The sequence below is a fragment of the Bubalus kerabau genome, chromosome 14, assembly GCF_029407905.1.
Source record: "Bubalus kerabau isolate K-KA32 ecotype Philippines breed swamp buffalo chromosome 14, PCC_UOA_SB_1v2, whole genome shotgun sequence".
Classification (NCBI taxonomy): domain Eukaryota; kingdom Metazoa; phylum Chordata; class Mammalia; order Artiodactyla; family Bovidae; genus Bubalus; species Bubalus kerabau.
Window position 1 is genome coordinate 72,698,854 of NC_073637.1, and position 23,705 is coordinate 72,722,558.

The window sequence follows — 23,705 nt, forward strand, 5'->3', positions numbered from 1 at the left end:
GTAGTCCAGATCTTTGGTGAAAAAGCTTGTTCATATTTGCTATGTCATTTAAACATGGATTTGTAATTGGAAGATGTATATAAGAAAGTTGTTTGTAAGTTCATACAGTTATAGGCTGAAGAATTGATGCTTTTGAACTGTGGAGAAGACTCGAGAGTCCCTTGGACTGCAAGGAGATCCAACCAGTCCATCCTAAAGGAGATTAGTCCAGAGTGTTCATTGGAAGGACTGATGTTGAAGCTGAAACTCCAATACTTTGGCCACCTCATGTGAAGAGTTGACTCATTGGAAAAAACCATGATGCTGGGAGGGATTGGGGACAGGAGGAGAAGGGGACGACAGAGGATGAGATGGCTGGATGGCATCACTGACTCGATGGACGTGAGTCTGAGTGAACTCCGGGAGTTGGTGATGGACAGGGAGGCCTGACGTGCTGCAATTCATGGGGTCGTGAAGAGTCAGATACGACTGAGTGACTGAACTGAAGAGTTATAGGATATAGTTTTAGTGAATGCAGGAAAATTATATCAATTATATATTGATGTAAACTCCACTATTCTCTCCCCGTGAAGAAGAAACAGGTACAAGTTAAAGATGATCAAATTGGTAGCGATCAGGCCCAGTGACAGCACTGGCCATGTCTCTCTCAGTCAGGTCAAGACTTTGTGTGATTATTTTTTTCTGATTCCATCAGGTAAAAGAATATGAGATATAAAGTAGAAAAGTAACAGTATAATAGTATTCAGTTCCGTTCAGTCATTCAGTCGTGTCCGACTCTTTGTGACCCCATGAATCACAGCACGCCATGCCTCCCTGTCCATCACCAACTCCTGGAGTTCACTCAAACTCATGTCCATCGAGTCAGTGATGCCATCCAGCCATCTCATCCTCTGTCGTCCCCTTCTCCTCCTGCCCCCAATCCCTCCCAGAATTAGGGTCTTTTCCAATGAGTCAGCTCTTTGCATCAGATGGCCAAAGTATTGGAGTTTCAGCTTTAGCATCAGTCCTTCCAATGAACACCCAGGACTGATCTCCTTTAGGATGGACTGTTTGGATCTCCTTGCAGTCCAAGGGACTCTCAAGAGTCTTCTCCAACACCACAGTTCAAAAGCATCAATTCTTCGGCGCTCAGCTTTCTTCACAGTCCAACTCTCACAACCATACATGACCACAGGAAAAACCATAGCCTTGACTAGACGAACCTTTGTTGGCAAAGTAATGTCTCTGCTTTTGAATATGCTATCTAGGTTGGTCATAACTTTCCTTCCAAGGAGTAAGCGTCTTTTAATTTCATGGCTGCAGTCACCATCTGTAGTGATTTTGGAGCCCCCCAAAATAAAGTCTGACACTGTTTCCACTGTTTCCCCATCTATTTCCCATGAAGTGATGGGATAATAGTATTAGAAAGTACAAATATTGCATAAGCAAAAAGTAGGGGGGAAGCACACACATGTCAACATGCCGCATACTTAGTGAAAAACCTCTCTTGGAGGAGGAAATGGCAACCCACTCTAGTATTCTTGCCTGGAGAATCCTGTGGACAGAGGAACCTGGTGGGCTGCCGTCTATGGGGTCGCACAGAGTTGGACACAACTGAAGCAACTTAGCAGCAGCAGCTTGTTATCATGCTTAATATAGGGGCCTCAAGTAAAAAGAATGGGCTGCACAATTTTGGAAACTATATTGCCTTTTGCTGAAGGTTTGACGTTGCCACAATTAAAGTATATAACATATATTATTAACATATGTCATGTTTTACATTGTGATGTATCATATAGCATACAAGGAAAATACCATATAGAGTCCCATTTGATGAGACTGTGTGTATAAAAGAGACCTTACATTCTCTGGAAAATGGTTTGATTTTAAGATTTTAATGTGAAGATGTAGCTTATTAAAAATGATGGGAGGGGGATTCTATAATCATTAGATTTTTAATGAGCTGTTTTTTCTACCCTGGAACGTAAGCTGTTTTGTGAGTCTCTCCCTTCTATTTCTAGCATCCAGTTCCTAAACCTGGGTTGGGAAAAACCTCAGCATTACCTATACAGGAGGGACAGTAGAAGTGAGGAGCGGCCACAAGGTCGAGGCCGCGCAGCCGGCCGCGGGGAGCGCAGCCCGAGCCCCGCAGCGCGGACGCGCGGCCCGGAGGGCGGCCGGCGGGCCCAGCGTGCGCTCTGCCGCCCCCTGCGGGCGGCGGGGCTCAGTCCACGGGCAGAGACGTCGTCTCCACATCTTGAGAGACTTGGAAAACAGTCCAACCCAGTAAAACAAGTCCTCTCACTTTATATCATAAACATAGTGTCAACGGTCATTCGCTCCACTTCCTTACCGTGCTTGTTATTTTAAGGCTTAACCATTTTGGTGGTTTGGTAGCTGGTGGTACCTCCTTGATTTTATTTTGCCTTCTCAGGATGACTACAGTTGAGCCCTGTTCATATGTGCCAGTTGTTCACTGAAATCCCTCTTTTGGGAGATGCATACGTCAGTTTTTTTTTTACCCATTTTTCCATTGGGTTGTCTGTCTTTTCCTTACTGGTTTGAGTTCTTTAATTCTGAGTGGGAGCACTTTGTTAGATACAAGTTAAAAAAATTTTTTTCCTCATACTTGGTTTCTCTTTTCATTCTTATAACAGTATCTTTTGATGAACAGAGTTCCTCATTTCAATGTAAATGGAAATTTTACATTTATTATAAATAGGCACAATTGTAAACTTACTGTGAATTGTGAAGTCCAACTTAACAGTGTCTTCCTTCGCGGTCAGTCTTTTCTGGGTCTTGTTTAAGACATCTTGGCCTACACAAATGTTATGGATGTATTGTCCAATGCTATTTTCTAGAAGCCTTATCATTTAGCCTTTCACATTTAGATCTACCATCGACCTGAAACTGATTTTTGTGTACGTGTGACACGGGGGTAAAGATTCGTTTTTTTCTGCTGCACGATTCAGTTGACCATTGAGGAGCCACCCTTTCCTCTCGGTGCTGCCCTTGTCATGAATCAAGTGACCGTATGTGTGCCTGTGGCTCTGTTTCCAGTCTCTCACTGTCATTTGTTTATCCTTGGGCCACAGACATGTATTTCTTTTGTAATGTAACTATAATAGAAGCAAAGTCATTTTTTAAGATCCATAGTTTGTCTGCTGTTACTTCTAGCATTCCCAGCAATGTGACAGTGTCTTAATGGAGATTCCTGAGGAACTAATCTAGGTCTTTCTTTCAGAATTAAATATTAATGGGATTTACTACTACTAAAGTGCTAAAGAGCCTCTTGATGAAAGTGGAAGAGGAGAGTGAAAAGGTTGGCTTAAAACTCAACATTCAGAAAACTAAGATCATGGCATCCAGTTCCATCACCTCATGGCAAATAGATGGGGAAGCAATGGAAACAGTGAGCGACTTTATTTTGGGGGGCTCCAAAATCACTGCTGATGGTGACTGCAGCCATGAAATCAAGACACTTGCTCCTTGGAAAGAAAGCTAGGACAAACCTGGGCAATGTATTAAAAAGTAGAGACATCACTTTGCCAACAAAGGTCCTCATAGTTAAAGCTATGGTTTTTCCAATAGCCACATGTGGATGTGAGAGTTGGACCATAAAGAAGGCTGAGTGCTGAATAACTGATGCTTTTGAATTGTGGTGTTGGAGAAGACTCTTGAGAGTCCCTTGGACTGCAAGGAGATCAAACCAGTCAATCATAAAGGAAAAAAGTCCTGAATAGTCATTGGAAGGACTGATGCTGAAGCTGAAACTCCAATACTTTGGCCACCTGATGCAAAGAACGGACTCATTTGAAAAGACCCTGATGCTGGGATAGATTGAAAGCAGGAGAAGGGGACGACAGAGGATGAGATGGTTGGATGGCATCACTGACTCGATGAACATGAGTTTGAGCAAACTCCGGGAGTTGGTGATGAACAGGGAAGCCTGCTGTGCTGTAGTCCATGGGGTCACCAAGAGTTGGATACAACTGAGTGACTGAACTGACTGACTACGACTACATAGTATTTACCACGTGCCAGGTACTCTTCTAAGCAGTGTACACACATTAAACTCATTTAATCTTCCTAATAGCTCTATGAAATAGGTATAGATGAGGATGAGACGGTTGGATGGCATCACGGACTCGATGGACATGAGTTTGAGCAGACTCTGGGCGCTAAGTGAAGGACAAGGAGGCCTGGCATGCTGCAGTTCGTAGAGTCACAAAGAGTCAGACACGACTGAGCGACTGAACAACAACAGCTGAGGAAGCCATCCCAAATTACCCAACTAGTAAGTGGTGGAGCCAGGACTTGAACACAGGCAGTAGGCCCCAGAGTCTGTATTCGCAACCACTAACTACCCTTAGTTAGGTTACCCACTCCAGTACTCTTGCCTGGAAAATCCCATGGATGGAGGAGCCTGGTGGGCTGCAGTCCATGGGGTCACGAAGAGTCGGACATGACTGAGCGACTTCCTTTTCACTTTTCACTTTCATGCATTGGAGAAGGAAATGGCAACCCGCTCCAGTGTTCTTGCCTAGAGAATCCCAGGGACGGGGGAGCCTGGTGGGCTGCTGTCTATGGGGTCACACAGAGTCAGACATGACTGAAGTGACTTAGCAGCAACTTAGCAGCAGCAACTACCCTTTACTGCCTTACCGCCTCTCTTAGGCAATATATTTTCTTGTTAACATGCAACCAGGCAACAGAGGGGCAGGGGCACCAATGTCGCAGCCCCAGAGCATCAATAATACCAGAGCAATCTGGCTGTGGAAGGCCCTCTCTTGCCCCGTCCATTCAATCATTTGCTGGGGTGCTGAGTATTCATTTGAAGGCAGACTGGGAAACTTAGCTTGGCTAACTCCCCACACACCAGGGCTTGACATAAAGACCTTTAGAGACACGGCTCCTGTTTTCCTTTCCAACCGTCTCCCTCCAAAATCCCCAAATGCACTGTCCTGGGTTCTTTTATGGGAATCAGTCAGGTTCAGCACCAAGAGGAGACAGGAGAGGCTCAGGAAAATAGAGTTTATTGTACTCACAGGTCCTAGGAACAGGACCCACGCCATGCAGGGCCACGTGGGGAAGCACCAGCGCCGGTCGGGAGACAGAGACCGACGTGAGGAGCGAGGGGTGAGCCTGGGTCCTGGCCTTTATCAGTTTCTGCATTCTGCAGGAAAGGCAAGGCAGGGCAGGGTAATGACTTGGGACTGGCTAGCTCGAATCATTCCAGCAGGCCCTAGGCTAAAGGAGTTCCCTGGTTGCCTGGATTATGAAGGCAGAGGGATGCTGCTTTCTGGGGGATTAGGGCCAGATGGTGCAGGTATGGCTCTGGATTGGTGAGTTTTGCTATCAGAGGCCTGCTTCTGGCTGAGCCTTTTGCTGCCTCTAAGAATTGGCTAGTCCCAATAGGGCAGTCTCTCCCTAGCCAGGAAAAAAAAAAAAAATTAAGATGTTAAAATGTAATATACAGAGTATTTGTAAAAAGCATAAATATACCTATTCAAACTACCTATAGTACTCAATGGCCATGTACTTCATCTCAGAGCTTATACTTTTCCTTTGACTGCACTCATCTAAACTTAGATCAAATACCACTTTGTGAGGTCAAAGCCCTGATGACCAGAAACCTAAGAGCTTTCCCCACATCACACTCTGGTGGCTGTAGCACTTTTCAGATTGCTGTAATAATTGGTTAACATGCCTGTTTCCTCTACCAATTGTCTTACCCTTCTGAGCACCTCCGGAGTGGGAATGGGAAGCAGTGTCGCTTGAATGAAAATGTAAGAGAGAAACCCTCCCTTGCAGAGATGATATTCCACTCTCTACTCCTTTTTTCTAATGTGTACCACAAAGCACACTCACAACATGGTGTAAAAGCTCCTTCTTGCCTCCTTTCATTAAAGGCTATGACATCAACCGAGGCCTCTTCCTCATTGAGGCTGGGGTGACTGAAGCAGAAGGCCCAGCATCTTCATTGGTTACTTACTGAAATCAGTAACCACAGTTTTAATATCATAGAATTTATTAGCAAGAAGGCACAAATTTCAAACTAAAGTACATAAAAATTCCAGTGTTTATGGTTATTATGTCTATCCTAATGAATTAATCGTCACAACAACTGGTAAGCAAAAGATATCATGTCCATTGTAAAGATGTGGAATGAAGCTCAAAGATGCCAAATGACTTGGTGTAAAGTCACAAAGCTAGTGAGTGACAAAGGGCAAAATTTTAATTCAAATACATAGCATCTGCTATTAAATTTGAAGCATTTTCCATTAAGCCACACTGCTCTTCCATTTATATTTATTTCCTCTCAGCTTTTATTGTCAATGTTTACAGACAACAAAAAAGTATCCGTTTACCTGTTTCATGCCTGCAAGCACTGAATTAATGGGCACTTTGAATGCTTCTCAATCTAGGTAAACAGCAGACCTTCTCAAAAGGCAGTTTGGTAGGGAAGCAGTACAAGAAGGAAGCAAACATAAACATCACATACTAGAGACTGATGTGCAGACTTCTTTTCAGGGCCTGTGCATTTCTAAGGAGGGTATGAAGCACACAGGAGCTTGTAAAGGACCTCTAGGTGAACCTAGGGTTGCTTCGTGATGAAATGACCAAGAGATTTACCAAATGTTTCCATGTAATCAGAAAAATAAGGGATATAAGATACAAAGTACAGTGGGTGGGGAGCTTCCCAAGAATCTGCCTGCCAACACAAGAGACACATGAGATGCAGGCTCGATCCCTGGGTTGAGAAGATTCCCTTGAGGAGGTAATTTCAACCCACTCCAGTATTCTTGCCTGGATAATCCCGTGGACAGATGAGCCTGGCAGGGTACAGTCCATGGGGTCACAAAAGAGCTGGACACGACTAAGCGACTGAGCACACACGCACAGTGGGTTGGACAAAAGACTACAGGTCTAGCAGAGAATTAAGCACGTGATCCCGAAGTTTAAATCATGCAATATGAACACAGGAGTCAACAATACGGGAAAACCCAAACGCACTCTTATGTACCTAACCAAAGTAAAAATAATACTGTACATAACTACTTCAAATGTCTTTTCTCTGCCTTAATTTATCAGCAGATGAGCCAACTGACCTGTTTTTTGAAATTTCCACTTACAAACATTCACATGAATATTAACTTCTCATATGTGGAATGAGAGTTGTTATTTTTTTCATAAGCTTCTGAGTAGGTGGCTTTACAAATCCAGGCTGGTATGTTTATTTATCTCTGAGCCTTTTAGAAAGGCATCTCTGTACGCTGACCCTTAAGAAAGCGGAGTTTCAGATCCTCAACTTATTAGCCTCCCCTCTCTCTCCTCAGTCATCCTCAAAGTTCCGGTAACGCTTTTAAAGAATTCGACTTCAGCAGTGGCTGGGGACACCAGATCCAGTAGTGTGTACCTAAATGCTATTTCACAAAATACATACTAAATCAAACAGGAAAGAGAAACACTAAATGCTTTATTCTATATTTTCAATTTAATAATATAAACAATATTTACATAGCAATACATTTAAGTATTTACACAGCATTAACCAGAAGGCAGAAAGAAATGTTGCTTTGGGCATTAATGACCATTATATTTGAATAAGGTGACTTTTAAGTTCATAGTATACAATGAAAAGGATTATTAAAGAGTATTTTGAAAAAAAAAATGATATCAGAGAATTATTGGCTACATAGATCAGGCCTAAGTTTGCTTTCAATAAACCACTTTCACATAACATGATAACTTACAGTTCATCTGTTATTTATAATCTTTAAACACAATTAAAGAGCAAAAGTTTGGAAGTGCTTTTAGAATGTTGAGTAATTAAAATATATAAAAAACTATCTTGGGGGAAATGTCACATATTACAGCTCAATAATATAAATGATATTTATATATTATAGATATAAATATACTTCATGGAAACAGCATATTGACCTAATAATGCAGGGAAACAAAGGAATGAGAATGTACCATTTCACAAACTGCCTATTAATCCAATAGTGAATCAGTTCACTGCCAGAGTGAGCAACTGAGTCAGCCCACATACATTTCAAATATCTAAGTAAACGTGAAAATATTTTCATTTATTAAACCATAAAATATGTAAAACAAAATGAACTGAAAACTAGGCTTGAACTGGAATCAATTTTTTTTTCAATGTGAGAAAATATACACAAATCTGGTTATAAAATAATCTTACAGACACAAATGATAGGGACTGTTTTGATTATCATTTAAAAAATGTTATGCTGAAAGCAATTTAGACTTTTTTTTTTGGTCCCATTGTCAGAGCTATCTAGTTTACGAGCTGGTAAATTAAATACCATGCATAACAGGAAAACAATATTTTTCATTGTATCATATTACATATTCACAAAGCAAGTTTATGTTTCTATGAGTTTTAAAAATAAATCTTCCTGTAGATTAAAAAACAAATAAAAATAGAATAATTTTGTATTACAAGTTTTAAAAAATACGGCAAACTAACTTGATAATCATGACCTTTTTTTTGCCATGATTATAATTGTCTTTATCTATTCAATAAATTAAATCAGGAATCTTTGATCCACCAGTGTTTTGGATGCCAAATTCTTCTGTCCTACTGCATTACGAATAAATCTAAAAATCTGAAAAAAAAAAAGTAAAAACAATTCAGAGGGAAAATACATATAAAGGAAATTAAATGTGTATGTCAGTTAAAATATCTAAATTAAACTAGCCAATTCTTGCAACTATTTATTTTCATGTATCAGACACCTGAATTCCATGGTGATATACAAAACTATTTCAAGACTATCATCTTTCATAATACTGAAGCAGCGTATGTCCCTATTCAGAATATGTTTTAATAAATTAATACAAATTCCCTTATGTTCATAAGAATATACTTTTAAATATTTGGCAAGACAAGTTTCCCCTAGCTCTAAAATCTATGGAAATATCAAAAGAACTGTTATGAACAAAATTTGTTCATAATTCTAGATCTCTATCAAGAACTAACCCATCATAAACACTAACTGATACACTACTTTGACCTAAGTGGGGAACATGTGGGTGATACGAATGCTAACATTTCTAGAACAAACTTGGCTTTTCTTGAAGTCTCCGTTTCAGGTTCCACACTGATCCACGCAGCTGTTTTTCATCCAAGCAGGCAGGTGATGTGTGAATTGAAAGTTACACTGGCTGACCCCTGAGCTAGATCTCAGAGTTTGCCTTTTTGTAATGGTAACATCTGGTGCAGATGGTAAATGCGATTCTAATTCTGCTCAATGCTGGCATCTAAGAGAGAAAGGTAACTTAAATGTCTTCCTACTGGATTTTTTTCACATTTGCTCAAGCAACTTATGCCCTCCACGAGTCCTTGGTATTTCACTCACTCTGAAGGACAGTGTAGAATGAACTTCGTTGAAATGTTTTTCCTTTCTTTGGCAGGGCTAATCAAATTCTAAATCTTTATAAATTCTGAGTGAAAGTAGACAATGTTACTCTCTGCAATAAAAATAAATATCTACTTCTCACATATTTCTCTTCAAAGAAATCCACAAAAAATTCTTAAATTTACCTCTTGCTGTAGGTATGTAAGGAAGGCTGCTAAAATAAAATTTTGGCAAGCCAAATCCACAACACAGAAGAACATCAGATCATAAATAAGAAGAGTAGCTTCATTTCCATAATACAGAACACTGCTGAAAGAATATCCTTCATCTATTAAAAAAAAAAAAGGCAATTTAGAAGATGTAAATTAGAAATTAAAAATAGAATAATAAACGTGATAAATTTCTGGTGATAAAACTTGGATATTTAAAAACAACTAGTTACTATAATAGTCCATGGCTATTATATGTCAATTATACTTGAATTTTAAAAAAAGAAAAAATACTTCATGACTTATAAAAAATAAACAAGGGGTATTAAATTTGCTAATATAAAAGGTTAACCAAGGAAAGCAGTTTTATCATTTGCGGCAAAAGCTTGATAACTGTTACTAATTTAAGTATACAGTCTATATTTTTCAATGACCAGGTAATGAATGTCCTTTCTCTATTTGTTTATATAACTAAAGGTTAAAGAATCTTAGAAAAATTCTTGAAGATTAAATTTAAAAAGCAAAACACACTCTCTTGTACAGCAGAGCATTGTAAATAAAAACACAGCATTGTAAATCAACTATACTTCAGTTTTTTTTTTTTAAGGCAAAACAAAACCAGCAAGGACTAGAAGAGTGTGTTACAATTTAAGGTTCTGCTCTGAGACCTCTTTTCACTCTCCAAGCGGGGGGGGGGGCGGGGGTCATCCTTTTGGGGATGTGAACACCCTTTTAAGATTCTAATGAAAGGTACAGACCCTTTCACAAGAGGCAGTGGGGAAAGCACACACATATGATTCTTGCACACAATTTCAGGGAGGGCCAGAGCCTCTTCAGCGATGCAGCGGCCCACGAACACCCAGTTAGGACCCTTGTTTTTATACAAGAGGGCATCTGGCTTGCTTATAACACTCTTTTTTGATCAGGATACTAGGTACAGGAATATATTCAGTTTGTGAAAATTCACTGAGCATTAAGCTATATCCTTACAAGATGTGCACTTGTGTACATATACTTGTACACATATTCTAACAAACAAGCCAGCTCTGTAGACTTCCTGGGCAATCTTTCACTGCTGTTGCTCCAGCAATGGCCTCCTCTGATGAGACTTCCCAACCTACTATGCGCTTTCCCTTTCCCCTCAGATCCAGTCCCCCAGTCCCTTACATTTAATGGCTGACTGGACATCTCTTCCGAGATGTCCCAAAGGTACCACAGGACACCACATACTCAAAACCAAACTCATCCTCTTCCCCTCACAACCTGACCCTCCACCCGCACTCCGTGTCTCGGCGAAGGGTGGCACCACCGCCAGCCACCTCATCAAGCTGGAACGCCCCATCATTTTTAACTGTTCTTTCCCTCCTACCCCTGCTTTCCCTTAACATTTCTGGCCATCTCTTCCTCTTTATCCCCATCACTACTGCCTTTGCTCATATTCTCATTTCCCAACAGAGATGAAGATGGCGATGATGACTGTATTATTATTATTAGAAATGGTAACAACATCACTTTACTGAGTGCCCACGCACACCAGGTTCTTTACCCAATGATTACACATACGTAAACACAACAACCTTTAGAAGGTTATACTTTACAGAAGTTTAATAATTAAAGTTCAGAAAGGAAAACAACTTTCTCAAGTTCACAAAACTAGGAGCAGATTTCAAACCCAAGACCAGAAGACTCTGAAAGCTATATTCTTAATGACTAAGTTATATTATTATAGTCTTGCATCTGTTTAACTCCTGTCAAAATAATTCTTCAATTAATGAATCAGATATGAAGGCTTTCTGATGACATCCATGTTCATTAGAAGTGGTTTCCAAATTATTCTGATCATGTATCCCTATCAGAATAAGACGTTGAGCATGCATCTCATAATAGGCATAGTTTATGAATTACTACTACATATAATTTTTAAAATATATAAATTAAGAACGATGAAATTGCAAATATACAAATAGACATTTTACTATTTTCTTCTCATACCTTCATGGAGCAACCAGTGCATGTCCTGTAGGACAAAACATTTTTAAAAAATGTTTTTGAAAACAAGTGCTCTACAGATAAAATAAAGCAAAATTCCTTAAGGTGTCAGACAAGGCCTTTGGGATTCGGTCTCTGCCCTCTTTATCATTCATGCACTCTCTCACTCCATTCCAGGCTTCCATCATAAAGTTTGTTAAGTACATAATGCTCTTTCCCCCTTCTGCACAAATGTCTTCACCTCTCTTCCCTGGACCCTCCTGTTTAACAACTAACTTATTTTTAAGACCCAGTTCAAACTTCACCATGTTGTCACCTGGCTTCACTCTGCATCTAGCTAAGTTTCCTTTTCACACCCAGTATAACTCGTGTCTGCAACACACTTCTATCCCAGCATCACTCCAGTCATCCATCACATGCCTACGTCCCACAATCTGCTATCAAGATGCCCAAGGGAGGGACCATTGGTCTGTGTATCCCAGGACTGGCACAACATGTGCTTCTCAATAACAGGGTGAGTGATATCCAGGCCAGGATACTGGGTATAGCATGCCATTTCCATTCCTCCAAGCCACACACGCGGTTATTAACATATATATTTAAAGTGACATATATACTTTCTTTTTAATGATAAAATAACCATTTTAGTCACTATTCCTGTCATACATATGTGCCATTTTTAAGAAGCTGGATAAAATGAAAACTTAAGATAAATCATAAACATTATTCTTCTCTAAATGTTTCATAAGTGTGCCACTGAATGAATATTTCAATACATAAACTTTTATGTATTTGTTTTACTATCTCTTCCATGTGTACAGCTGATTTTAAAATTCAGCTTCATTTTTTACTTTTTTGTAGAATAATTATCTTGTATATATATATTTCTTCCTACATGACCTATAATAAAATGGGACATAGAAAACTCCTATAATTCCTTGAAGTTTACTAAGTTTACTAGATAAAGGCATAAAATCAAAAGAAAATAACTACAATTATGTTCTTTCAAGCTTGGGAAATAAAAATAAAGTTCAGCAAAGGCATTTGAAGGATACCATTGTAAAAGATGCTTTTTTCCATTGGTTCCATGAATTCCATTCCAAGAATTCTTTCAAGAAGCAATTTATCTTTTATAAAGTAGTCCATTTCCTTATGAACCTAATAGAAAAAATAAGAGTCATTTGAAAATAGCAGTGAAATAAATGCTTCCCAATTTTTAAAAAATCAGAAGGAAAGAAAAATAAAAATGAAAGTACCCAAAGAAAATTTTTGGGTTTGGTTCTTCAAAGTCAATTTATTACACTGGACTTTATAACAAAATTCTCTTTAAGAATGTTTTAAATTTTAAACGCTGATAGTAGTACTTAGGGCTAGATGTACTGAAAATCAGTTTATAACGAGCTTTTCATGAATACAACCATAGCATATTTCTACAATAAATAATTGATATTTGGTAACTAACAAAATTCCAGTATAGACATATTTTAAGGTAATCATCATGCTAATAGACATGTAAAAATCTCGTTTTACTTTTACATAACCCAACTCCATCCACAAAGTATTAATTTTTTCAGCCAAAACAGTATTAGTTTTTACAGCAAAACAACCAACCAACCAACCAACCCCACAAGGGTTCTAAGTTCATTGACTCGGTTGACAGAAGAAATAACTGACATTCCCGGTTACCCTTTTAAATACTGCATTTTGACTCTAGCTTAAAAATAAATGATGATACATACATGATCGATGAAAGAGCCAAGAAATTTATTCATAGTATGATATGCTTTTACACTCTGCTCAAAAGTACTTCCTGAGGAACTCAATAGTCTAGCAGGGCCATTTTTCTAATGTGAAAAAGAGACAAGGGTAAATGAAATAAGCCTTACATTCTCGGTATCTAAATAACACGAAATATTGAGAAAATATATCTGCATTGTAGTTATACAAACCCTTGTTAGTGTCTCATGAATTCTGTCATAGTGTTGCCTCATCTGGCTAGAAATTGCAATCTGAAAAGTCTGACCATCTGTATTAGGTACCAAACCTCTTTGGCTACATAAATTTTCCTGAAAAGTTAAAAAAATTTATGTTAAGATCAAGATAATAAAAATTCTGCCTATCTTAAAAAGAAGATGCAATATTTACTATTATAAGACTTGGAAGCCAACTGAAGTTGTACGGAAACTCTATTGAGACAAAGCAATCGTAATAGCACCCAAGGTTCACTGCGCTCCAGGTCTTACTCATTTCTACTTCATCATACTCCTGTGCAGCTGGCTTTAGTCCTCCCTACTTAAAAAAAACTCCTACTAAGTTCACCATATATTGATAGTCTTAGCTTTCTTTATAATCAATTTATTGCTCTTGAACAAATGATAAAAAAGTCTAGTCTTAGAATTAGCAACTTTTATAAATGGTCTTTTTTTGTTCTCTAAACACTGAATACACTTCCTCAATTAATTTCACTAAAAAGGTAGTGATACATGACCAATGGTTAATGTTACAGATCAGATATCTACTGCAAGCCTCTTTGACATAACTTGATTCCTGAGGACCATATGTCTGTAACATTTTACCCTACCCTCGACCTAGCCAATTCTCATAGATGCTTCACGGTTCAGTTTAAGTATTCTTGCCTCCGTTCTTAACTTTATTTGGCTACTCTGGAGCCTAACATTCTCCTCCTTTGTCTAAACCTAAGCTGCAAACATGACACTTGGTTTTCTACTGACTTAAAGGCAGTCTATGTGTAGTGAATTTCTTTATAAAAAAACAAAAATTCTGATTATAGAGAATTTACAAAATACAGAGAAATACAAAAAGAAAAAAATTCATCTAGAATTGCACCACCAAGAGATACCAGTATTTTAAGGTATTTCATTAGTTGTTGTCTAGGCATATACAGAGATGGTATAAAATCTGGATCATATTGATTTCTTTTTCACGTAACATTATATTCTGAGCAACTCTTGGGATCATTAAATGTTCTATAAAACATGAGTTTTAATGTTTACCTAAGGTTTCACTGTTATGGCAGAAAGTGAAGAGGAACTAAAAAGCCTCTTAATGAAAGTGAAAGTGGAGAGTGAAAAAGCTGGCTTAAAGCTCAACATTCAGAAAACGAAGATCATGGCATCTGATCCCATCACTTCATGGGAAATAGATGGGGAAACAGTGTAAACAGTGTCAGACTTTATTTTGGGGGGCTCCAAAATCACTGCAGATGGTGACTGCAGCCATGAAATTAAAAGATGCTTACTCCTTGGAAGAAAAGTTATGACCAACCTAGACAGCATATTCAAAAGCAGAGACATTACTTTGCCAACAAAGGTCCATCTAGTCAAGGATATGGTTTTTCCAGTGGTCATGTATGGATGTGAGAGTTGGACTGTGAAGAAAGCTGAGCACTGAAGAATTGATGCTTTTGAACTGTAGTGTTGGAGAAGACTCTTGAGAGTCCCTTGGACTTGCAAGGAGATCCAACCAGTCCATTCTAAAAGAGATCAGCCCTGGGATTTCTTTGGAAGGACTGATGCTAAAGCTGAAACTCCAGTACTTTGGCCACCTCATGAGAAGAGTTGACTCATTGGAAAAGACTCTGATGCTGGGAGGGATTGGGGGAAGAAGGGGACAACAAAGGATGAGATGGCTGGATGGCATCAGTGACTGTGAGTCTGAGTGAACTCTGGGAGTTGGTGATGGACAGGGAGGCCTGGCGTGCTGCGATTCATGGGGTCGCAAAGAGTCGGACACGACTGAGTGACTGAACTGAACTGAACTGAAGGTTTCACTGTAAAGATAAGCCAATTTACTTAATATTCTTTCATTTTTATGTATTCTTTGTCCTTATAAATAACCCGTGATAAAGATCCTGAACATAATCACTTATTCACATTGTTATTTCCTTTAGTTAGATTCATAGAATCAGTAATTTGAAGATAATGAACTCTCAGAAAGCTCTTGGTATATACTGTTAAATGCTTTCCGGCAGGTTTATGAAAATGTATCCTAAGATCAGTGCCCATTACACTCTGCCCTTGATGCTACTAAGTATTAGGTTTTTAAAATAAAATTTGGTAATTTGAAGAAAATAAATATGTTATTTTCACATTCATTTCCTCCACAATTTGTGAGTTTAATATTTTTAGAGGTTTTTAGTCTATTCTGTTATTTACTTATTTTAAAAAATCTTTTTGTCATTGAAGAGATTTTTTTTTTTTTTTGCTTGCTTGTTTTGTTTTTTTTTCTTGGCTGTGCTCGTGTGACAGGCAGAATCTTAGTTTCCCAACCGGGGTCAAACCAGTCCCCCTGCAAAGGAAGCATGGAGTCTTAACCACTGGATTGCCAGGGAATTCCCTCTATTAAGCTTTTAACTTAGTTTGCTTATTGATTTATATGATTTTCAGTATTATAATCAATATCTTTGTCATATTTACTATGGAAATTTTACCCTACATCTTTTATCTATATAATTGTGGCTATATAAGTGTTCTACACATTAATAAATATTAATAAATAATATTCTATACAATAAATAATACTTTGATATTTTCTCTATTTTATGCTTTGTCATCTCCTAAACTGAAATATTCTTTTCTAGGTTTTCACAGTTTGATTTTTAAAATTTAACTCTTCAATCCAGGTATAATTTCTCACAGTTAACCAACTGATTCAGTTCAATGTATTAAATAAATTGTTCCTCTAAAAAATGCTTACTCCTTGGAAGGAAAGTTATGACCAACCTAGATAGCATATTCAAAAGCAGAGACATTACTTTGCCAACAAAGGTCCGTCTAGTCAAGGCTATGGTTTTTCCAATAGTCATGTATGGATGTGAGAGTTGGACTATAAAGAAAGCTGAGCACCGAAGGATTGATGCTTTTGAACTGTGGTTTTGGAGAAGACTCTTGAGAGTCCCCTGGACTGCAGGGAGATCCAACCAGTCCATCCTAAAGGAAATCAGTCCTAGGTGTTCACTGGAAGGACTGACGTTGAAGCTGAAACTCCAATACTTTGGCCACCTGATGTGAAGAACTGACTCATTTGAAAAGACCCTGATGCTGGGAAAGATTGAGGGCAGGAGGAGAAGGGGATGATAGAGGATGAGGTGGTTGGATGGCATCCCCGATGCAATGGACGTGGGTTTGCGTAGACTCTGGCAACTGGTTATGGACAGGGAGGCCTGGTGTGCTGTGGTTCATGGAGTTGCAAAGAGTCGGACATGACTGAGCGACTGAACTGAACTGAGACGTTATGACTATGTTTTAAATTCTTGCAAGTCACAGGTATAGTCTGTTAATCAATAAATCCTCTTGGTTTTTCCTCTTAAGTACATATTTTTCTTTTTGAAATTTTCTTATGGAAGTTTTCTAAAATATATAGTAGAGAGAACAGTGAACCATCCATCACTCAACTTCAACAATTACTGTTTTACCAATTTTGTTTCATCTATCTTCCTAACTTTTTTTTTAAAGCAAACTCCAGATACAATGTCATTTCATTTGCAAATTAGTATCTCTAACCAATAAGACCTTGAAAAAAAAGCTATTTTCACACCTAATAAAATTGATCTTTCCTTAATATAATTTAATATTTAGCCCATTAAATCGCCAAGATTTTTTCCAAAGGTTTTTTTTTTAATTTGACGGTTGGCTCTTTGAATCAGGATCCAAGTCTACACGTTGTATTTGATTTTTTTTTTTTCCCACTTAAAATTAACATCTAACAACTTTCTTCTACCACCACCATCACTCCTCCTTTTCTTTTCATGCCTCTCATTTGTTGGGGACACTGGGTTATTTATCTTATGAGACATCCTAACATTCTGCATCTGGCTAAACACTTCTGTGGTATTACTTATTTTGTCTCTCTATCCCCTCTATTTACTGTAAACTAGAGACTTGATTTCCTGTTAGAGCTAGAGGCTTGATTACATTCAGGCTCAATTTTCTTAGGCAAGAGTATTTCATGGGTGATATTAGGTACTCCTCACTGCATCATAACAGGAAGTACATCATGTCAGTCTTCCTAATTTTTTCATGTTGTAAGATTGCGCCAGTGTGTTTAGATAATGTCAACCTGATTATAAAGTTCCCTGTTATCCTTCATTTAATTGTTTTAGCATCCATTGATGATTGTAGCCTATATACATTAATTCATTAGTCAATACAAAATGGTAATTTTCTAACTTAGAATTCTTTTACTTGCTTCCATTAGGAAGATCTTTCCCTCGTGAACTATTCAGTTTACCTTGAAATACACTCCATAAAGGAACTGCAGGATGATATGTGATTCGTTCTCTTTTAATGTTCAGGGTAATGAGTCGATATTCTAGCAACTTTTAAAAGTAATCAATGAGGATTTTTTTAAAATACTACTACAAATCCCAGATTATGAAAACCTCTCAGCTTAAAAAAAACAAAAAAGATGTAAAATATACCGCTTCTCTTTTAAGATTCATATTCATTTCTTCCATATTAGTATCAGCATGCCCATGTACTGATCTACCATGGATGTAGTAGCCAAAACATCTGTGGGATAACAGAAACACTGATATCTATAAAAAGAGAAGGACCAGTTAGCAATTCATCTGCAAAACAATAAAAATTAAGTTCTTCTTGAAATTGCTTCCTTTCTCTCAAAACAATGAGAGTTGAATTCTTAGACAACATAAAAAGGGAATAATAAGGTAATAAAGGATAATGAGGTTATTTTTAAAAGTAGATGGAAAAGAGACTTTAGACACTTCCAAGAAAAGAAGAAACAGGATTGATACATGAAAACCTTTCAGGGATTTCAGGCTGAGTCAACTATTTGGTAGCATAAGGGATTTATAATTAAGAAGTTGCAAATAGAGAAGGAAAATTTAAGACAGCAAATATTAAACTTGTAGCTCATTATAACCATCTCTGGAATTAACCACCAGTGGAAATCAGACTAAAAATCCAATCATACCAAATCACTTTTAAAGCCTCTTTTAATGTACTCATGACCTTTAAAAAGAGAGAAATAACAGTTGCAAGATAAAGTCAGAAAGTACTTACATTACTCATACAGCACAAATCAACAAACTGTCGAATTTTATCTTCTATAAATCTCTCATAGAAGACAGCAAAGAACACAATCTGAAACATTAAGCCAAGTTCATGCTTATTAGATTTTAGGATTTAATTTTCTCTTATAGCCACAGTATAGTAAGAAAAACTAAGTTCCAAACAAGAACATAGGGGCCAATAATGATTCCTGTGGGATAAAATCCTACTTAGCAATTCCTATTCTTCTGTCAAAGGAAGAGTGTTTTGGAATTCTGTTAAGATTCACTGAGGGGGCTTATTTTGAATTTAAAAACTTTTCTGTGTCATTAAAATAAGATAGGACAAACACAGGGAGAGGAAGTAAGGGGCTTTGAAAACCTTAGGATAAACCAATGCATTATGGCCAGTTTAGGTCTAGTTCTGCAATTCTGCTCATCTCCTAAATTCCAAAGTCTACTAGAGAAACTGCTTGCTTTTCAAATTAATCTCTGATAGAGTAGCATATAAAAAGCATATGTCAAGTTTTGTGTTTCAACTACAGATAGTGTGTTAAACATTCAGATGGAATGGTTTCAGGTGTTTTCTTAGATTTAATAATACTGCAAAGGGAAGTCATATAAATCAAAAGAGAAGAGTTTACACTGTAGAGCTTAGATATCCTTCAGAGAAAGACAGCACTTCCTAACCACCCTATTCAAAGCTGTCCCCACTCCTAACTTTCCTCCCCCTTACCTCCCTCTTCTTGCTATCTCATCTGCCTGCTGACGCTCTCCACAGCACTCGTCACAACTTGTAACTTGTTCCTGTTAGAGCGTATCTTTTGGCTCACCAGTGCCTCCCACATAAAATATACTCAGATATGAGAATTAATACATAAATGAATGTACAGCAGCTGAATACTGAAAACCCTTTCCTAAATAAACTACGCATGTATTTTAAAGCTCTTTTAAATGACATGAAAAACAGTAACACAGTTTAAAAACTAGGAGAAACCACTTAAAAATTGAAGAAGCTGGGCTGGGGAGTGAATAATAAAACCTAACCTTATGAGAATCAAGACGCGTTTGTACAGACATATTTATGAAACTGCTAAAAGTCAACTCCTTTAACCTTTCAGGTTAAAGGAACTCTTAAGGATGCATAAACACTGATAATCTGAGGATGTGACCATGGAGAGACATACGTCTCTATCAAATGACAGCAGAGTGGAAAACAAAAAATGAGGTTAGACAGCAGTGCCCAGGACGGCTAGCTGCTGCTCCAGTGAGCCTTTCCCCTCTCTCCTCGGGACAGCCCCCTTGTGTGGGCACGCTGCTGCCCAGCGGACAGTGCGGGGAGGAGTGGCCATGTGACCAAGTTCTGGCCAAGGAGAGGTCGAAGACACTTCTGAAAAGGCTCCAAGGAGGAGGGGGTGAGCGGTCATCACACTCCCTGGCTCACCCGGCCCTCCAGTCTGCAGGGAGGACCAGCCCCCAAGCTGGAGCCCTTGCCCCATTCCCGCCCACTCACCCCATCATGCCCGATCATCTGGACTCACTGCTCACACTCAAGGATTACAAGGGCCAGACACTAACTGAACACATGTTTCAGGATCTGACTCTTTTCTACGGCACTTGGATTTATCTATGGGTATGTGGCTCAACAGTCTGGGTGGGCTACATAATTATGGCAGGATTTGCCTTACTGCATTTGCTGATGTTTCCTTCATGGCCCATTTATCGCCGACACCCCCTCAAGGGGTTACCTGTTTGAGACTCCGGCACACAAGACAAGAAACCAGGGGAAAAAGAAAATTAAGAGGCATGCTAAAAATAATTGATAGGGGTTTTCATGACTCAGCTTTACTACTTCACCTGCTTGTTTCATGTGAAATGAGCTAAACAGTTTTCATACCTAAAATACGAGCTAAAAACCACCTATGCTCAGCTATATACAGATTCTGTTCTCCCTGTGTTTTACTTCTCAATTAGGTTTTGATTTATAAAACTTTTAGACTTTCTTTTCACAATCTTCCTCTGAAATGCAGAAAACACAAGTATGCAGAGTTTCTGCAGGTCTATAAAATAAGGAAGAACAAATGCCTCATAAATGATAATTTAACTACTAAAGATTCATAATTCATTATGGGTAGTTAAGCTGTTGTAATGTTTTCAATTAAAATTCATAGTGGGGGAAAAAAAAAAGAGGAAAGGGTGAGGTCTTCTTCTTTGGTTCACACCTGCAACCCCATCAGACATTATGGACCATGAGGTGACCTTAGAGGTCAAGTCCTGAAGGGCAAAGCAGAACAACAGGCCTCCAGGTCTGACAGCAGCCACCCTGCTGGGCCTGCACTGCTGACCCCTACTCTTCTTTCTCATGAGACAGAGAAAAGCTACTTTCATTACAGGCCCTGTCAGTCTGGGTTTTTTTTTTTTAGTTGTTGTACTCAACCAATATGAAAAGCTTCAGATGGTATTCCTTTAAATTCTCTGCTGCTGCTGCTGCTAAGTCGCTTCAGTCGTGTCCAACTCTGTGCGATCCCATAGACGGCAGCCCACCAGGCTCCCCTGTCCCTGGGATTCTCCAGGCAAGAATACTGCAGTGGGTTGCCATTTCCTTCTCCAATGCATGAAAGTGAAAAGTGAAAGTGAAGTCGCTCAGTCGTGTCCGACTCTTAGCGACTACATGGACTGCAACCTACCAGGCTCCTCCGTCCATGGGATTTTCCAGGCAAGAGTACTGGAGTGGGGTGCCATTGCCTTCTCCACATCCAGATAAATCTGATCTGCTCACAAAAACTGCATTAGTGACATACAGTGACAAACAACAGTCACTGTCACTGCTGTATGTCACCAGGGATTCCCTGGTGGCTCAGCTGGTAAAGAATCTGCCTGCAGTGTGGGAGACCTGGGTTCGATCCCTGGGTTGGGAAGATCCCCTGGAGGGGAATAGCTACCCACTCCAGTGTTCTGGCCTAGAGGATTCCATGGACTGTACAGTCCATGGAGTCACAAAAAGTCAGACACTACTGAGCAACTTTCACGTGAGTTATATCTCAATAAAACTGAAAGGGAAAAAAAAATCAAACCCCATATTATTTTAATCTAATTTTATTTCAAATCCTAATTTCTGTTTGTCTTTCTTCTGTGATTGTCAAACTATCCCTCACTAGCTCTATTCTGCAGCTTTAAGTTTGAACAACTCTTAACAATGACACCTAGATCCAATTCTGTAGGAATTTGGGGACTTCAATTCCAAAATCTTTTAAAATTCAGTTTTTAAGGCAAATATAAGCTCTCCAGTTTATAGGCAGTCCCACCTTCCTTTGCTTATATAAAAGTTAAAGAAATCTTAAACTGAAAGGCTTTTCCCACTCATTGGAGTGTCTGTAAGCAAGAGAAAGAAATGCAGAGACTAGAGTTAGTTAAGTGCTGTAGCTCCTGCTTCTCTCTTTTTCCTTTCATTCTTTTTCTTTTTCTTTTTTTAGCTATAAGAAGATAAAGGAAATAAGCATAGCAAAGATCCTCTGCTAGAGCCATGGATCCTCAGATTTATTTTTACTTTCAGCTATTTCAATTACTATTTCAAAGAAAATTTCAGCAGGGGTACTGGTAATTTGAGTGAGATTTAATGATATATAAATGAATGTAAACAAAATGTTAGTTTTCAAAAGCAAAGACTGAGGGTACCTTAGCATTTCCTATCATTATATATAAACTAAATCCTGCAGACTCTGAAAGACCCTTCAGAGCCCCACTACTGATAAGAAATGAAATCTGAAATCAGATTGCCTGAGTTCAAATTTCTGTTCTTCTGGTTTCTTTTTCTTTTTTTGTTCTGCTGATTTCTAATTGTTCTGGGTTCAAATTCCAGTTCTGCTCATTTCTAATTGATTTCTAATATAATATTTGGGCAAATATTTAACCTTTCTGTGCCACCACATCCTCATCTATAAAATGAGGATATTTAAAAGAATCTATCTCTGAGGGCTATTAAGTAAGTTCATTTGTGTAATGCAATTAACACAGTGCCTAGATTAGCATACTATGTAAGAAATTAGCTATTTGCTATCTTTATTATTAATACATTGACCCAATGGACTGTAGCCTGCCAGGTTCCTCCATCCATGGGATTTCCCAGGCAATAATACTGGAGTGGGTTGCCATTTCCTTCTCCAGGGCATCTTCCCAACCCAGGGATTGGTTCCTGGGTCTCCTGCATTGCAGGCAGACTCTTTGCCGTCTGAGTCACCAGGGAATCTTTATTATTGTTCTTGTCACCTTCTTTATACTATAGAAATCCTGTTGTGGTCAACAGCTGACGATCAGTATATAAACAGAGTTAAAAATATAGAGAGGTAATGTTACTTAAAAGTATAATTTCTGTTACCTGTATAAGTCCAATGACCAGCCAAAGAGCAGAAGACACCGCATATCTCAAAATGCGGCTGTAAGGAGCTATGTAGCTAGGTGGGCTTCTGGAAAGACTAGAGGATGAGTCCATTAATGCTAAGTTCTTGAATCCTACAACCTTAAATAAAAAGAATAAAATAATTTTAAAAGATATGAATAAAGAAAACCCCTGTAGTCTGAAAATGAGACACTTCTCTCTACTCCTTCCCTTGAAAAACTAAAGTATTCAAGTTTGTACAAACAGTAGAAAATCTAGATAAAAATAATTATCCAGTATTTTAATTATAAAGTATTTAATACAAAATTTTAGTTAGTCCATTAGGTAGTCTCTTCAATATGACTCAAGGCCAGTTCAGTTCAGTTGCTCAGTCATGTCTGACTCTTTGAGACCCCGTGGACTGCAGCACACCAGGCCTCCCTGTTCATCACCAACTCCTGGAGCTTGCTCAAACTCATGTCCATCGAGTTGGTGATGCCATCCAACCATCTCATCCTCTGTCATCCCCTCCAACTCAAGGCCAAATATAACTTTATTATCATATACACTGACAAAGCTTAAAAATTTCTGTCAAAAAAATAAAGCTGTGGCTCAGCTGGTAAAGAATCCGCCTGCAGTGTGGCAGACCTGGGTTAGATCCCTGGGTTGGGAAGATCCCCTGGAGAAGGGAAAGGCTACCCACTCCAGTATTCTGGCCTAGAGAATTTCAT

General features: G+C 38.6%; 1 protein-coding gene and 1 pseudogene across 4 annotated transcripts in view; one reads left to right on the forward strand and one right to left on the reverse strand.

Moving 5' to 3' along the window:
- Positions 1-7,440: 7,440 nt before the first annotated feature.
- TMEM67 (transmembrane protein 67) overlaps positions 7,441-23,705 on the reverse strand; it is a 45,073-nt gene continuing 28,808 nt past the window's right edge. For all 4 annotated transcript variants that reach the window (XM_055546670.1, XM_055546668.1, XM_055546669.1 and 1 more), the window contains 8 exons: positions 22,975-23,115; positions 18,613-18,693; positions 18,009-18,125; positions 13,519-13,635; positions 13,309-13,413; positions 12,625-12,727; positions 9,557-9,699; positions 7,441-8,618 (listed from right to left, as the gene is read on the reverse strand). In XM_055546670.1, coding sequence (XP_055402645.1) covers positions 8,538-8,618; positions 9,557-9,699; positions 12,625-12,727; positions 13,309-13,413; positions 13,519-13,635; positions 18,009-18,125; positions 18,613-18,693; positions 22,975-23,115 — 888 coding nt within the window. In that variant the 3' untranslated portion in view covers positions 7,441-8,537. The remainder of the gene's footprint in view (positions 8,619-9,556; positions 9,700-12,624; positions 12,728-13,308; positions 13,414-13,518; positions 13,636-18,008; positions 18,126-18,612; positions 18,694-22,974; positions 23,116-23,705) is intronic.
- On the forward strand, positions 20,119-20,422 carry LOC129627073 (signal peptidase complex subunit 1-like; annotated as a pseudogene).